The sequence below is a fragment of the Callorhinchus milii genome, unplaced genomic scaffold (genome assembly GCF_018977255.1).
Source record: "Callorhinchus milii isolate IMCB2004 unplaced genomic scaffold, IMCB_Cmil_1.0 Scaffold3, whole genome shotgun sequence".
Classification (NCBI taxonomy): domain Eukaryota; kingdom Metazoa; phylum Chordata; class Chondrichthyes; order Chimaeriformes; family Callorhinchidae; genus Callorhinchus; species Callorhinchus milii.
Genome location: NW_024704744.1, coordinates 6,098,071 through 6,115,555, shown reverse-complemented (window position 1 = coordinate 6,115,555; position 17,485 = coordinate 6,098,071). Strand labels below are relative to the sequence as shown.

Below are 17,485 nucleotides of genomic sequence, written 5' to 3'. Positions count from 1 at the left end.
CTTATAGATGATTCTTTTCAGCTCTGGCCTTCAATTTCTCACATTCCATTGCAATCTTCTTTCTCCCAATTCAATTCTCTCTCTATTAATATTGCTCCTCCAAACTTTCCTCTCTTGGTCCTCCCAAGGTTCAAATATGCTTTCAAGCTCTCGTCACTCATCATCTTTACACTACCATCTGCTCAAAACCAATCTTTCCCAGCACCTGCAGAAGTGAACCTTCTTCCCATCCATTCCCTTCCCCAGCTTTCCAATCTTACAATCTATAAGCAATTGAAACTAAAGCTTTGGATTATTGTCTTGACTTAATTCTGCTCTTTCAGCATTGTTACTGCAATACTTGTAATATTAATAATAATAATAATAACAACAACACAACAACAACAAGATTCCATTTGTAGAGCGCCTTTCACGTCGGGAGGATGTCCCAAGGCACTGGACAGTTGGATCGGGACCCGAGCATTGGGGGGAAATGGTCAGGGTGAGGGGAGGGAAGGGAGGGAAGGGAGGGAGCAAGGAGCGGGTAGAGAGTCGAGAGGGGAGCTGAAAGCACAGTCAAAGAGAAAGGTCTTGAGACCGGCCTTGAAGGAGGAAAGGGAGGAGGCAAGGCGAAGGCACTGGGGGATAGAGTTCCAGAGCCTAGGGGCTGAGAGGCTGAAGGCCCGGCCACCGATGGTAGGGCGGTTGGGGCGGGGGATGTGGAGCAGACCGGAGCCAGAGGAACGGAGGCTATGGGCAGGTAGGTAGGGGGATAGTAGGTTGGAGAGGTAGGAGGGAGCAAGGCCGTGAATGGCCTTGTAGGTGAGTATGAGGATCTTGAATTCAAAATAATAATTTTTGAAGGAATTATTACTCTCGGAAAAGTGATCGACTAACAACCGGGTTCCTACTTACTTCCTACTTACTGCTGGGTAAACAGAGGCATGTGGAGTAAGGAAACTTGCCCCACGTTTCGTCCTGCTGGGAACTGAACCCAGGCCTCTGACTTGCGAGGCGAGTGCTCTAACCATTGAGCTGCAGGACTCCACAAACATACAATTCACAAACGTCTGTGCTTGTGTTGAACATCAACTTTACAACTGTTGAGAAAGATTGACTTATGCTGTCCACCCACCTTTATACTGCATGAGCTGGCAAACTCGCTTTAGTGAAAACATCCATCTTCAGTAACTTCCAATAACATTTTTTTGTCTTTCATAAACCTCTGTGGTCTTCCAGTTTATCTTCTCTTCACTCTTAAATACATTTGGATTGCTTCTTGTAGAATAGACCTCAACATTTTTTTTCTGCTTCTTCCAAGGCAACATAAACAACATAGAAGCTCATATAATGATAGTCTTTCCATTGTTATGTCAGTCTGGCTTAGCTGGTAGCTCTCTCGCCACAGACAATGAATCAGAAAATTCTGGATTCAATCCCTACATTGCAATTTTAAACACACAGTCCAATCTGATAATCCAATGCAGTGTTGAGGTATGTGCTGCACTGTCAGAGGTGCCATCTTTCAAATGAGACAAAAAAAAAAGTTGGGTCACTCAATCCACTACTTGTGTGGGAAACTGCTCTGCACAATTGGCTGCCACATTTCGCCCACAAATACACAGTCAACCCACTTTACAATATATTCTGTGAAGCGCTTTGAGATGTCTCAGCAGTGCAGTCACAGTGGATCACTGCGAAGAGAGTGAGTGAATGGTGAGCTGAGTGTTTGGGGTGTCAATGAAGTGAAATGTTTTTTGGTGGATGGTAGAATCATAGAATCTTATTGCAAAGAACGAGGACTCGACCTATCGTGCTTGTGCTGGCTCTTTGGAGGGGATATCCAATCAGTCCCACTCACCAGCACTTTCCGCTTAGCCCTGCAAAGTGTTCCCTTTCAAGTTTCTATCCAATTCTCCTTTGAAAGTTATTATTGAATCTGCTTCCACCACTCTTTCAGGCAGTGCATCCCAGATCATAACACTTCAATGCGTAAAACAATGTGTACTCGTCTTCCCTCTGGTTCTTTTGTGAATTCTACCTCAACCGGAGTTCCAGGTCATGCATTCCTCATTCTAATAACACATGGTATTGAGTTTCTCGAGAATTGCTTCAGCTGCACCCAAGCACGGCCACTGATGGTGGAGCGGAGATGACAAACAGGAGGCCGGAGCCAGCCGAGCGGAGGCAGCAGTTAGTGGAGTGGGGAGAAAGCAGATGACAAAGGCAACAAAAACTGTATCTAAAAAAGAAGTATAAAAGTGCATGGTGAACATTACTGAACGGATAGCTGTTTCAGAGATGCAGTAAAGGCAACAATGAGCTGAATGGCCTTCTTTCTGTGCTGTAAATTTCTAATGTTCTAACTGTGGCATTTAACAGGAACAGCATTTGCTGTGTTTAACTTGGGGGAATAATTGCTTGATATTCGTTTAAATTCCATATTTTTTGCTAAACAGATTGTCGGATTTTTTCATTTACAAATACGAAAATTGTCATAAATTGTCACGCAGAGCTTATAAATTTGCATAGTTTATTAAAAGCCTTTGATCTCATGAAATTAATAGGATCACAATTACAGTAATCGTGGATGAGATGCAATTTCCGTTGACTGAATTTATGTAGAGTAATGAATACATTATGGAGCTCGGTGTCATTTTAAGATGCTTTGAATGCAGTCTCCATTTCAAACCAACCTGGTACAATCTGAAACATGAATCCTCCACATGGAACTGTTAGATTAGATAATAATAATAATCATTGTATTTGATACAGCGCCTTATCAGGAGACATCTCAAAGTTGAGACATCTCAAACTGCTTCATAGAATATACTGTAAAGTGAATTGACTGTATATTTGTGGGTGAAACGCGGCAGCCAATTGCACACAGCAGTGTCCCACAAACAGTCGTGGATTGAAGTGACCAATTTTATTATTTTTTTGAAGGATTATTATCAGGCGTGTGGAGTAAGGAAACTTGCCCAAGGTTTCACCCTGCTGGGAATCGAACCCAAGTCTCTCGCTTGTGAAGCGAGTGGTCTAACCACTGAAATACAGGACTCCAGATAATGGCTGATCTGTAACTCAGCTCTAAATACCTGCCCTTCCCCTTATCCCTTGATACCGTGACCTAACAGAAATCTGTCCACCTCAGTCTTGAAAATTTCAATGGATCCAGCATCCACAGCCTTTTTGAGGAGAGAGTTCCAGGTTTCCACAACACTTTTTTTAGACGCAATGTTAAGCTGAAGTCCCGACTGCCTATTCACGCGGCAACATTCAAACAGGGAAGGGAGTTTCTCCTGCAGTCCCGGCCAACAATCTCCCAGATAAAATTGGTCGTTCACTTCTTGGTTGTTTTGGGGACATTGCTATGCTCAAAGTGGCTGCTGCTGACAAAATACACAGTCACTCCACTTTGTAATAAATCCTGCAAAGCGCTTTGAGCCATCTTGACAATTGGATGAGTTGCCATATTAAATGTCGGGATCATTATTGTATAGAAACTGACAGGTGTGCCTACCTATGGATGTTTTTCACAGGAAACTATTGATTGGCAAGTCAGTAACAAGCGGTCGTAAATTGAGGATTACGATCAGAAGGTAAAAGCGGATGGTTAAAAGAAATATTGTATTTGCCCAGAGTGTTGCTTTACAAATACAAATTTAGATTGATACAGTGCCTTTCACACCAGGAGGATGTATACCAAATGCAAGGATTAATATTATTATTATGTCCCAAAGTGCCTAAGCACTTTGGGACATAATAAGGCACCCAAGCTGAGGGGTGGGACCTGAAGGAGTGGGGAAGAGAAAAATGACCGAAACCGTGGCAAGAGGTAAGTGTTGACATGGATCTTGAACGAGATGAGATGAGGGAGAGAGTCTGAGGGACCCCGAGATAGAGTTTCAATGAACGGGAGCAGAATAAATAATAATTATCCTTGCATTTGATATAATGTCTTATCACGTCTTCGAGATGTCTCAAAGCGATTCACAGAATATAGTGTAAAGCAAATTGACTGTATATTTTGTGGGCAAAATGCAGTGGCCAATTGCGCACAGCAGTGTCCCACAAACACTCGTGGATTGAAGTGACCGATTTTTTTGAAGGAATTGTTGCCCCCAGAAAGCGATCTGCCAATCGACTAACAACCATGTTCCTACTTACTGCTAGGTAAACAGAGGCATTGAAGGAGATAAGAGAGAAAGTGAGGTGAGGGGACTGTGGGATAGAGTTCCAGAGTGTGGGGGCAGAGAGGCTGAAAGCCCGGCCACCGATGGTAGGGTGGGTCGGACGGGAGACATGGAGCAGACCGGAGCCCGCTGAACGGAGGGAGTGGGCAGGGAGTCAGCAGGTCAGAGAGGTAGGAGGGGTCAAGGCCATGGATGGCCTTGAAAGTGAGGATGAGGATCTTGAACTCGATTCTCTGGGGGATAGGGAGCCAGTAGAGTTGGGCAAGGGTGGGAGTGATGGGATCACGGAGCCTGGTGCGCGAGAGTACACGAGCTGCAGTGTTTGGGATGATCTGCAGCTTGTGAAGGGAAGAGTTGGGAGGGCCGATGAGGAGGGAATTTCCATAATTGAGCCTTGAGGTGACCAATGTGTGGGTGAGGGTTTCGGCAGCCTGAGGGGTGAGGCTGTGGGGGAGTCTGGCAATGTTGCGGAGGTGGTGGTAGACAGTGTCGGTGCGGAGGTGCTGGCTTGAGCCAATCAGGAGGGCCTCGGTCTTGCTGACGATCAGCTGGAAAAAGTTGTCCCTCGTCCAGGACTTGATGTCGGACAGGCAGTCAGTCAGGACACCAGTAGTCCTGGAGTTGAGGGTGGAGGCAGAGAGATAACGTTGGGTGTCATCCGCATACATGTGGAAATTTACCCCATGTCTGCAGATGATGTCACCAAGGGGGAGCATGTAGAGGGTGAAGAGGAGGGGACCGAGGGCAGAGCCCTGAGGAATGCTGCAAGAGACGCTGTGGGAGCTGGAGGGGAAGCCGTTAGCTGGGACGAATGCAGAGGATGGGTTAGTGCGGGAGGTGGGCCAGAGAGGGAGGAGTTCAGAGGACTCCAAGGCAGCGGAGAGGGATTGCAGGGAAATCTTCTTCCAGGGGCGGTAGGAGATGGTGGTAGGTTTGGAGGCAGTGGGGAGAGGGATATAGGAGTTGAGAGAGATTATAATTCATTATAATAAGTATCCTTTGTTTCACCGGCAAAACATACAGTCAATTCACTTTACAGGTGCAAACCCAGAAACCACCTTAATGCAGCAATAAAAGGGGCTTTGTAACCTATAGTTTCTTCCCAGCCTCTGTGGGAAGCAGTGGGAATGTGTTGGTTCTGGCTTGAAGCTGGAGGCTGCTCTTGCTCTCTCTCTGACTCTCTCTCTCTGAGTAATCTGTTGTCGGAAATGTCAAACAGCCCAGCCACTGGGTGAACAAGAAAACAAAGCTGGATGATAAGCCTGCAAAAATAAAGACAAAAACAGATACAAATCGGGAGTTGATGCCTCAGGCACAAAGTCTATCCAGCAGCAGGAGGCGAAGGAAACATGTGCCCACTCCGTTCCGTTTTCACTCTCACCCCCGTCCCACCCACCGTGCACAGTGAAGCAAAACCATGCTGAGCTGAAAGGTGATAGTCTGCCAGGTGTCTGTGTGTAATCTTCTCACTACTGCTGGGCTGATTTCGCCCACCAAATACACAGTCAATCTACTTTACAGTATATCCTATGAAGGAATTCGAAGATGTGATAAGGCGCTATATCAAATGCAAGGATTATTATTGTTATCTGAGGAGTTTGACGCAACCTCACAAAGACAAAGCAGAGATATTGGAATATAGAACTAAAATGGAGTCACATCTGGGAGTGACCATCAGAGAGAGACCAGTCAGTCCAGCCAGTGAACCAGGCCTCAGAGTCTCTGATTGTCCCTGTGAGCCCTACGATTAGTCACTAGTGTTTACAAAATGACAATATGCTGCTTGGTAGCCTGCGCTTGTTTCTCTGCTTGACAGCCCGTGCCTGTTTGGCTACCTGTCAGTCTGTACTTGTTTGTGAAAGGCGCTATTGTGAATATAAATGCAATTTTTGTGGTTGTTGTTGTTGTTAGTCAGTGCCCATATTTCTACCCTGTCAGTTCCATGCCCGTTTCACTGCCTACATTACGACTAGTTTTGATTTACGGCTGTATGACTGACCTTTTCATTTGGGTGAAGAATGAAACGCACAGGCACATACACACACACACACACACTCATTCACACATGCAGCGAGGTATTTTGGAATACGCATCCATTAATTCAGGAGGAGTCCAATGTGACTGATGTACATGCTCCAGTGCCCACCCCTCATGTGCCCTACACTTCTCCTTGGTAGCTGCTCTGTTCCTGCTCAATGATCCGCCTGTTGACGGATTAATGGGTGGCTTAGCGAATGCTGACTGACGCACTGTGGTTGCAGTGTAAGCGATCTACATCAGGGTGGTCCGACCATTTGGCTGCCGAGGCCCTGAGACCCTAGTGACTCCCCGACTGGCTTGGGGCCTGTGTGTCACTGGTATTTTCTCGTTGGACAATGAAGCTGGAAATGGTTCGCGGGCCTGATGAGATCATACCTCATGGGCCGGATGCAGCCCGCGGGCCACCAGTTTTACCACCCTGTTCTACACAAATCATAGGGGGAGATTCACCAACCTCCCTTAAACAGCACCTCCTTTCCCTGTGACCTCCAACACCTGGACCTAGAGCAATGGTTACTATGGGAGAACCACAACTCCACATTCCCTCCAAGTCACTAACCAGGACCTGATACGGCCACACATCGCCGCTCCCTCATCAACACTCAAACTCGTCCAAACCCAACCCCAGAGAAATTCCCTTCTCTTTTCCAATTGCACCTCGGGATCATTAACGTCCACGTGAACAGGCAGATATGCAAATCAATCAGGGTGGATTCCAGGCCCTGGATGTACAAAAGTGCATTCACAAACTCGGACTCCAGGTAACACCTTCCAGCAGCTGTCACCCAAAGCCTCAGACTTTACTTATCAGCTACATGATGGGCATTGCCTTCAGTGTAGCTGGAGGACCTTTACAGGACATCTTGTGACATGCAAGCCACCTTGATGTTCTCGAACTCCAAGTCCAGTGCAGTTTACTAGGCTTACTCAGCACCGGCTACTTAATCCAGATCCTCATGTGAGGGTTTTTAGCAAATAGACTGTAAAGCTGACCTCCAAGTCAGTGTAGGCCAGAGCCTTTCCTCCCCATGGCCGCTTCCTGTGTTTGCCACAAAACCATTTCAGTGTTCGACTATCCTTGCATTTGATGTAGCGCCTTATCACATGTTCACAGAATACACTATAAAGTGAACTGACTGCATATTTTGTTGGCAAAATGCCCACGTTAAGTTTTGAGACAAAGATAATAACAGTGTCGCAAGCTACAAGTCTCAGTGGAAATTCAGGCCTCTGTTGCTCTTGAGTTGGTTGTGGTGTAAATCTTGCCCTCAGGTAATGTTCCATTACAACGGAACAGCCTCCCCTTGCTGAGCAGAGGCAGTTTACACTGCTCAGAAAAATGATTTGTGCAGATGCTGGGTTCATTCTGACACCAAAACTATAGTGTAAACACGGCATAAAACCTGAATAGCTAACATCAGTCACCTTGTTGACTATTAGCTCAGAAACATGCCACCACTACACAAAGATAATATCTGGACCATGTCGGCAGATGATAATTATTATTATTTATTTTCAATCTGTCCCCTGAATCAGCCCAGCAACACAAGAATGTCTAGTTACTGGATATCACAGCCATGCCCAGAGTTGGTGTGGATTAATAATCATAATAATCCTTACATTTAATATAACACCTTATAACGTAGTTGAGAAGTCTCAAAGTGCTTCACAGAATAAACTAATAATAATAATCCTTGTATTTGATATAGCGCCTTATCACGTCTTCAAGATATCTCAAAGCACTTCACAGAATATACTGTAAAGTGAATTTACCCTCTATTTTGTGGTGAAATGTGGGTTTTGCTTCACAGAATCTTTGACCAACTTTGGCAGGAGCCGAAAGATTTTTGTTCATTTTGTAATGATAAGTGTACAAGGCTTAAAAGGGATTGAGAAAGTAAACCCAGAATAATACCTTTCAGATATGCCTAGGCAACAGAATAAGAGGGGCATAGGTTCAAGGGTTGTGAAGGGCAATTTTAGGACAGACACCAGGAAGTATTTCTTAACATTTAGGATAATTAGCAACTAGAATGGGGTTACCGGGAAGCATGGTTGAAGCCAGGATTCATGCTATAATGTCAGCCTAGCTCATTTGGTAGCACTCTCACCTTTGAGTCAGAAGATTATGGGTTGAAAGTGAGGACATTGAGCTCATACTGTAGGCTGACATTCCAGTACAGTGCTGGGGAACAGCTGCATTGTCGGAGGTGCCATCCTTCAAATAAGACGTTAAACTGAGGTCCCATCTGCCCGTTCAGATGGATGTTAAAGATTCCATGACGCTGTTTGAGTTTCTCCTGGATGCTGGCCAATAATCTCCCAAATACAATACAAAATTGCATTTGAATAGCGCCTTTCACGTCAGGAGGACGTCTCAAGGCGCTGGGAACAAATAAAATTGATCATTCACTTCACGTCTGTAAAATGGGATATTTCTGTGTGCAAAATGACAGCTGCAATTGCCTACAAAATACACACAGTGACTACACTTTACAATAAATCCTGTAACATTCTGACGACAGGATAAGGTGCTATATCCGATATAAGAATTATTATATATTATTGGTTTAAGGCGAAGACTAGGTGGAATTTTTGACCTCATGGTTCATAACATTGGAACAAAACTGGAGCAATGGGAAAGGGTCACAATGCCTGATGTTCCTTACACAATTCACCTCTGATTCCTTCCTCAGGTTCAATTTAATGTCTCACCCGAAGAACGGCACCTCTGACAATGCAACACATCCCCAACACTGCATTGGACTGTCAGCCTCGACTGTGAAGAGAGGGTGTCCCAGTTGAACTGAACTCAGCTCTTTTCCCTGCTTGGACAGATGCCTTAATAAGACTTGGTTTAACTGCAGTCTAAATATTGATCAGTCGCACTTTCCTGTTGGTGGTGAAAGCCTGACTCTTTTTGTTTGATGAGTAAATACCTTCGGGCTGCGTTGAGTAAGTGACTTAACTTAAATTGTGGTGCTGCCTGGTATACTGCGCTGTATTCATTTAATGTGGGACTCAAAAACGCCTTCGGGTCTGGCTGTTTGTGTGTGCCTGTGATCTTTCTAAGGCTGTGTATTGTCGTGAATCAACACAAGACTGACTAATTTGCAACTCCAGAATCTATCCTGCTGTGCTCTTGCTCCCCGCAATCTACCAGCGTGGAACGATTGCTTTGGAATATGGGTTTCTGATGAAATATTGGGGCAGTTGCAACATTTCTAAGAGGATTTGATGTGATAATTATCTCACTGACTTTGTGATGCAATGTTGCTTATTTCCATGCATTCCTAAACAGTAGGAGGTAAATATTACCCCCTGATCCCATGCTAACTTATTAATAAAAACAATAAGAATTATTGTATTTGATGTACTACTGTTCACGTCAGAAAGACGTCTCAAAGGAAAGTGGTTAGAGCACTCGCTTTTGCAAGTGAGAGACCTGAGTTCAATTCCAGGCAGAGGGCGAAACCTTGGGCAAGTTTCCTTACTCCACACAGAGCCTAATAATAATCCCTCCAAAACCAAAAACAATAATAAATTGGTCATTTTCAATCTACAACTGTTTGTGGGACATTGCTGTGCGCAATTGGCTGCCGCGTTCGCCCACAAATATACAGTCAATTCACTTTACAGTGTGTTCTGTGAAGCGCTTTGGGACGTCCTCCCGACGTGAAAAGCGCTATATCAAATGCAAGGATTATTATTATTATTATTGTTGTTATTATTATGTTATTACGGTTAAATAACTCTGTGGGGGTAATTTCTGAATGGTTTTCAGAATAGATTAGCCATATTTTATATAATAATGTATTTTAATACTACGACAACATTTCGAGAGATTGCCTCAAGAGAAAGTCTGTTATTAGAAGTTGTTGCTCTTGTTTTTGTACAAATTAGGGATTAAGAACACACGCTTCTGTCTGGTGGAATTTTGCACCCAGACTCCAGCGGGAAATTCAAAACGCACTGGTCGCTGCTAATCTCTTTTCCTGGCGGAAATAATCATCAATCATCTCCAGTGATATAAATCCAGCAAATACAATTATATATAGTGCCTTTCACATCGGGAATCTCAAAGCGCTTTACACAGTGCTCCCAAGACTTTCCCCATGTGAAGGACGCTATGTAAATGTAAGATGTTGTTGTTGTTCACAGCTGGCACGGCACCTGAACAGGAGAGGGTGGGGTGGGGAAGGTGGCTGAACAGATAGTGTTAGGTGGGGGGAAGGGATCTGGCTTTCACTCAAGAACGACACTCCTGAATAGCTTTGTTATTGAACAGCTGTGCCTGTAACACATCCAGGTCCATCACACAGCACTCAGTGCCTCCATCATCCTTTACATGCAAATTATACACATGTTTACTGCAGCATTATGTCCATCAATCTCTTCTTAAGTGCCGCTCTGCCACAGTTATGTCATTAGGGCCACTCAGGACATTTCTGCTGCTGGTAAACGTGACGCAGAGGAATCCTAGTTAAGATTTTTTTTCCCTGTGCTGTCTCTCGGCTGCGTTCCTCATACATAAATAAAAGTCTTGAATTATTCCTGAACTGATTATCATTATCTTGCGATTTCTGGGCTCCTCTGTTTTGAATCCTTCATCCGAGAGGCACCACGGAAACTGATGGATTCCTAGGAGCATATAGGTTCCATTCCTGAGACAGGGAATGTCCGTCGGTCAGCCTGGCTCAGTTGGAAACACTCTCGCCTCCGAGTCAGAAGGTTGCACATCCCAGGACTCAGGTTAGGATTTTGAATTCATTGTCGTTCTCACGCTCAAATCCTTCCACCATCTCGCCCCACCCTAACTCTGAGACCTCCTTCAAACATACCAATCCAGTACCTCCCTTTGCTGTAAGAGCACTAACCGACGTCTAATGTTCCTCGCCCTATCTGCTCCACTATCAGAGGGCAGGCTTCCAGCTATTCTCCATTCTCTTCTGGAACTCCATCCCGGAGTCCCTTCAACTCGCTCCCTCTTCTCCCCACGTTCAAGGCATATTTCAAAATGTAGCTCTTTAACCAAGCTTTCAGTCATCTTTTCTTCCTCCACCCACTTGGCTCTCATCAGCACTGTCAAGCGCTTTGAGATATCCTCCCAATCTGAAAGATTCTATATACAGTAAACTCCCGATATATTGTCAGTGCAAGAGAAAAGAACTCAGTGATTATACCTGGTGTGACTATATAGACATGAGTCCTACGGAGCCACTAGGGTGCCCTGTGGCTGAGAGGACCTACACTAACACACACTCTGCGTCTGTGCAGAGCGAGAGCTGTCTGTGTGACAGAGCGGCTCCAGCCCCTGTGACTGTCAGTTTATTTGTTAAAATTTGTTCACATTAAGTCCAGTATAAGTTTATGTATAGGCATTTGTAACTATAAATGCACTTATATTCTGTTTCCTGTGGTCTATTTATTTTACTGTATTGGAAAGGTGCACCTCAGGAGATGGAATGTAATATTCCATAGCTTCCAGTGTATTAAAGAACAAAGATACCGTATTTGAGCTCAGAGGTTGTCACTCCATTGCAATACTGGGGTCGTGTTGCTTTGTTGGAGGTGCTGTCCTTTGGGTAAGACATTAAACTGAGGTGTTGACTTCTTGGTGGATGCTAAAGATTCCATTGCACTATTTAAAAGAGGTGGAAGGTTCTCCCAGTGATCCGACCAACAGATAAAAAGTTCTGTGGAGTCCTGTAGCACAGTGGTGAACATCCTCGACTTGCAGGCGAGAGGATCCAGGTGTCATTCCCGAATGGGGCGAAATTTTAGGCAAGTTACCTTAATCCACACGCCTCTGTTTACCGAGCAGTGAGTAGGAACCCGGTTGATCACACATCACGCGACTGCCAGGCTGGTGGAAGGTGAACTGGATGGACCTTGGTTTCTTTCACCCATCAAATTCTTATGTTCTTATGTTCTTATGACTGTTAATAGATTGGTGGATCACTTTCTTTGGGTAATAAAAAAATCTGTGACTGTTTATGGGAAACTGCTGTGTGCAATTGGCTGCTGTGTTTCACCCACAAAATACACTGTCAGTCCACTTTACAATATATTCTGTGAAGTGCTTTGAGATGTTCTCAATGATGTGATAAAGCGCTTAGTCAAATGCCCAGGAAACGAACCTGGGTCCTCTCGCTTGCAAGGCAAGTGCTCTAACCACTATACTACAGGGTTCCAGGAGCATAGTGGAACAGGAAGGTCTTGAGGTGTGATCTGATGTTGGATCCAGGTGAAGATAAACATAGGCTCATGCGGCTGAAAGTCCACCTCCTATTGCTATTGTCTCCAGTGGAAGATTTCTCCCAGCCGAGTGAGGTGTTATGGTTTTTCGCAGCAATCCCTTACCCAAAGAAGTGTTAGCAGTCTTGCGCTGGCAGTCATATAACATGCGGCTCTCTTTTTTAATTCAACCACTGGGAAATATTTGCTTTTGATGTCAAAACAAACAAGGCAGCTTTATGTGAAATAGCTTCCACAATATATTCAATAATACAGCAATCTGTGTTCTTCAAAGCATCAAGTAGTATGGAGGAGTTGAAGTGACAGTGTTACAATTCTGGAGGAATATTGTATTGACGTTCGTGCCTTTTGTACTAAATGCCAAACTCTCAGTTCCTATGGCTCTGCTTCACGCCGCTCCCCAAAGCATCGTTGCTCACACTGTCGATTTCAAAGGAATAGTATTAATGAGCGCGTTCAAGAGAAATTAGCCATGCGCAGCGAAATGAAACTTATTCAAATAGACAAGGTATTTTTTTTAAAAAAAAGATTGTTCATGCACAATCTTAAAATTTAAAATTGCTCATTCACTTGGTTGCTGTTTGTGGGATATTGCTGTGTGCACATTGGCTCATCTTGGCCAGTTAGTCTAGAAAAAGAAACACACTTTACAGTAGATCTTGTGAAGTGCTTTGAGAAGGCTTCCTGATTTGAAAGATCAGTATTACTGTATTACTGTAGCGTATTGATTAGAGCACTCATCTCACAAGCAAGAGGACCTGGGTTTGATTCCCACGCAGGGCGAAACGTTAGGCAAGTTTCCTTACTCAAATGCAAGAATTATTATTCGTATTTTAACAAGTGGAGGTGGGGGAAATTACTACTGTTAATTCTTGCATTTGATAGAGAGCCTATAACCCAGAAACATTCCCAAAGTGCTTCAGAAAATTGCTGTCAACTGTAGTGGCTGTGTAATTTGTAGGTTAGCGTGACAGGCAATTTGTCGCAGTTGACACCCATGAGGTGAATGACTGATGTATCTGGGTGTTCATTGGCCAGAAATTCCATTTTGTTTTAGTAGGCAAAGCCATTTTGTCTTAAAATTGTGCCGATTTGTGAAAAAAGTTTAGTTTTAATATAGAGTCTTAACACGTGGTTGAGACATCTCAAAGTGCTTCACAGAATTTTCTCTAAAGTGGATTGACTGTGTATTTTGTGGGTGAAACTTGGCAGCTAATTGCACACAAACAACACGTACACAGTTGTGGATTGAGTGACCAAATTATTATTGTTTTTGGAAGGGATTATTACCTGCAGAAAGTGATGCACTAATCGACTGACAACTGGGTTCCTACTTACTGTTAGGGAAACAGAGGCGTGTGGAGTAAGGAAACTTGTCTTAGGTTTTTGTCCTGCCCGGGAATCGAACCCGTTCGTGGGGCGAGTGCGCTAACCTCTACGCGACAGGACTCCGAAATTTTAGAGTGAAATCAATTGTGCATTTTATTGTTTGTTCTTCTTGGAGGGATTTTTTGATGTGAAAGTTAAGAACTTTCTAAGAATTGCGGGAAAACTTGCGTCCAGTTTAATGCCTAATTCAAGAATTTTCCACAGTTCTACTTGGTTTTAAATATTGAGACAAAACAGTCTCAAAGGCTATTAAGAGAAGATTGAATCGCAGGCCTCAGGAGATGGTCGAATTTGATATCAGTTCTAATTCCCTTCACTTTTCGAACAGTCTCATGGTATCCTTAACAGGCAATTAATATTGAACTGGGGCCTATGGCAGTTTTTTTTAATGTATCCAATTATTTTCTAATTTTCTCCCCACTGACACATGGCTTCTCTGCTCCTGGTCTGGCCCTCTCTGGTTGGGTTAGATTCCACAGTTGCTGGTTTCCGCCCAATGCCCCACGACCCAACCGTTGTTCATGTCCGAGCCTTGGCAACGAGACACTCAATGAAACAAGGCATCATAGCCGAACCTGACCTCTCCCTACCCAGCTGCCAAACACAATAACAATAATAATACTTGCATTTTATATAGTACCTTATCACATTTTTGAGAAGTCTCAAAACGCTTCACAGGATATACTGTAAAGTATGTATTTTTGGGGGAGAAACACAGAGCACAGCAGTGTCCCACAACAGTCGTGGATTAAGTGACCAAATTTTATTTTTTGGAGGGATTATTACCCCCAGAAAGTGTTCTGCTAATCGACTAACAACTGGGTTCCTGCTTACTGCTAGGTAAACAGAGGCGTGTGAAGTAAGGAAACTTGCATAAGGTTTCTCCCCGCCCGGGAATCAAACCCAGGTCCTCTCGCTTGCGAGGCGAGTGCTCTAACCACTAAGCTACGGGACTACCACAACCAGTAAAAGATGTTGAAGAGAGACCAGGAGAATGGGCCTTGGCTTGTTTGTCTCTTCCTAACCTTGGGCCAATGTAACCTCACCGTGGAACCCAAGCTCAGGTCAGAAACCTCAGCACAGACCGGGATTCAAACCTGCAAACTCCTTGTCTGTAAATAGCAGCCCTAACCACTGCACCATCGAGGCTGTTTTCTGTGATTGATTTCTATGCAAGGTCATGACTGGATGGGTTCCAAACATGACTGAGCCAAGTTAAAATTCAATAAGGTGCCTCTAGTTGCTTTCAGATTCCCCAGGCTGACAGAAATGTTGATTTATTTGCTTACAGAGCACATGATACAGTTGGTGCTGTTGCCATAGACGCAGAGGGCAATTTGGCATGTGCCACATCCACTGGAGGCATCACCAACAAAATGGTCGGACGTGTTGGAGACACACCAGTTATAGGTAACACAGTGCACCCCCCCCTTTAAGGTCAACTCACCTACAAAAAAATACACAGTCATTCCACATTACAGTAAATGCATCCTTCAGATGAGACGTTAACCCGAGGTCTCGTCTGCCTGCTCAGGTGGATGTTAAAGATCCTATGGCACTAAATGAAAAGAGAAAGGAATTTCTCTCTCCCAGTGACCTGGTCAACAACCTCTCCAGATAAAATTGGTCATTCAATTCAAGGTGGGACACTGTTGTGTGCAAATCGGCTGTTTCCTAAAAAATACATAGTTCCTACACTTTACAGTAAACTCCTCCGAAGCGTTTGGAAATGTTTTGATGAAGTGATGAGGCGCTATATCAAATGCCAAGATTATTATTATAGGGTTGGTGCACAGTCACGTTTTTCAGCTGTATGTTTCACTGAGGAGGTCAGTAACTGTAAGAGAGTGTGCGTGGGATACAGGGAAAGCAAGGTGGAAGGAGTGGGCGGGGAAGAAGGACCTCAAGGGATCATTGAAGGAGATGGAGATGAAGGCGTTTTGAAAGTTAGAAGAAAATGCTTAATGTTGGTAACATCATGGATTTTTTTCTCTAAACAAAACAATGTATGATATTTAAATACCTAATAAATAGGGATGAGTGGATCAAGAGAGGTTGGACAAGTTGGAACTTTTCTCTGGAGATGAGACAAATGAGGGGACCTGATCGAGGTGTTTAAGATTATGAAATCCTCAATCCCCTGTCTCAATCCCTCCGCCTTGTCCCTTCCTTGACCATCTTCAGATCACACCTGAAGACCTCCCTCTTTGACTGTGCCTATGGTTTTCTCCCCAACTCGGTATCAGGCTCCGCCACTGTAAAGCGCCCCGAAAAGCTGTTGTTGAAACAGTTGGAAAGGATGGATATTAACAAATTGTTATTCTTAAGCTTAGTGATGGGTTTCTGTATGTGTCAGACATATGACCGACCAAAAAAAAAAGCTCTAACTGATCCAAAAAAACAACAGCTGCATCCTCACTCTACACACCGATCACCACAATCCTCGCCAAGTGGCTCTGGCTTCCTGTATCCCAGCGAATCAATGACAGGGTCTTCACCCTCTCCCGTAAATCCCTTCACACCCTGGCACGTGCTCCCTCATCTTCTCCTACTCCACTCTTCTGCTCTGCCAATTCCCGCTTTGCTGTGCGTCCCTTGCCCTCTCCGCACCATCATCGGTGACTGAGCCTTCACATTATACGCCTCTAATCTCGGGAATCCCCCCCTGCTACCCCTCCCCTCGTCACCTCTCTCCGCCTTACTTTAAAACATAACTGCACCTCCCCATGCCCCCCACAACTCCATGTGCGCCCCGTCTTTGTAATGCCCTCCGAGTCGTTACCCTACGTGAAAGGCGCTAAATAAATGCAAGTTGTCGTTTTGAGAACCATGAAAACCTTTCTTCAAAGCTACAACTGGCTTCAACAATCTGCCGAATTTCTGGATGCTCTGAAATGCTAAGAAAATAGAGTAAATTTAGACCCAGAGGCAATTCATCCCCACGTGTGTATACTCCTGCCTCTGGGTAGGGTAATTTAGAATAATTAGTCCCTGTTGCAGCTTGTCATTTCGGTTTGGATCCTCTTAAGCATGTTGTGCCAGACACCCGGCTGACCAAAAAAAAACTATGCTAGTGTTTTTGAGGCTGAGTGAATTTGCCTGACATTTACTGTAACCTTCCACTTCTTATGTACACAACGACAATCCCACAAGGTTAAACCCACCTGGGTGAGATGTGATAAGCAAATAAAACGGCAGCAAATTGGGATAAAATTGAATTCAGGGTAAACATGAACTATTGACTCCCAGGGAAGGTCAGAGTTGTTAACTGCTATGAAATGATAAGCAGCAACAGGGACTAACAGTGTCACACCACGTCACAGTGTATCTTGTGAAGCGCTTCGAGACATCTCGACGAGATGATAAGGCGCTACACAACAACAAGATTACATTTATATAGCGCCTTTCAAGTCCGGAGGACATCCCAAAGCGCTGGACAGTGTACAGCATTTCAGACCCGAGCTGAGGTCAGGGAGCGAGAAGGGAGGAAAGGGGAAGGGGGGTGACCGATGGCATGGTCGAAGAGGAGGGTTTTGAGGCGGGACTTGAAGGAGGCTAAGGAGGGGGTGAGGCGGAGTGATTGGGGGATGGAATTCCAGAGGTTGGGGACAGAGTGGCTGAAG

At 44.5% G+C, this 17,485-nt stretch overlaps 1 protein-coding gene across 2 annotated transcripts in view; it reads left to right on the top strand.

Annotated features, from left to right (window-relative positions):
- si:dkey-103j14.5 (isoaspartyl peptidase/L-asparaginase) overlaps window positions 1-17,485 on the top strand; it is a 122,139-nt gene that overhangs the window by 77,977 nt on the left and 26,677 nt on the right. For both annotated transcript variants that reach the window (XM_042333482.1, XM_042333481.1), the window contains exon 5: window positions 15,154-15,272. In XM_042333482.1, coding sequence (XP_042189416.1) covers window positions 15,154-15,272 — 119 coding nt within the window. The remainder of the gene's footprint in view (window positions 1-15,153; window positions 15,273-17,485) is intronic.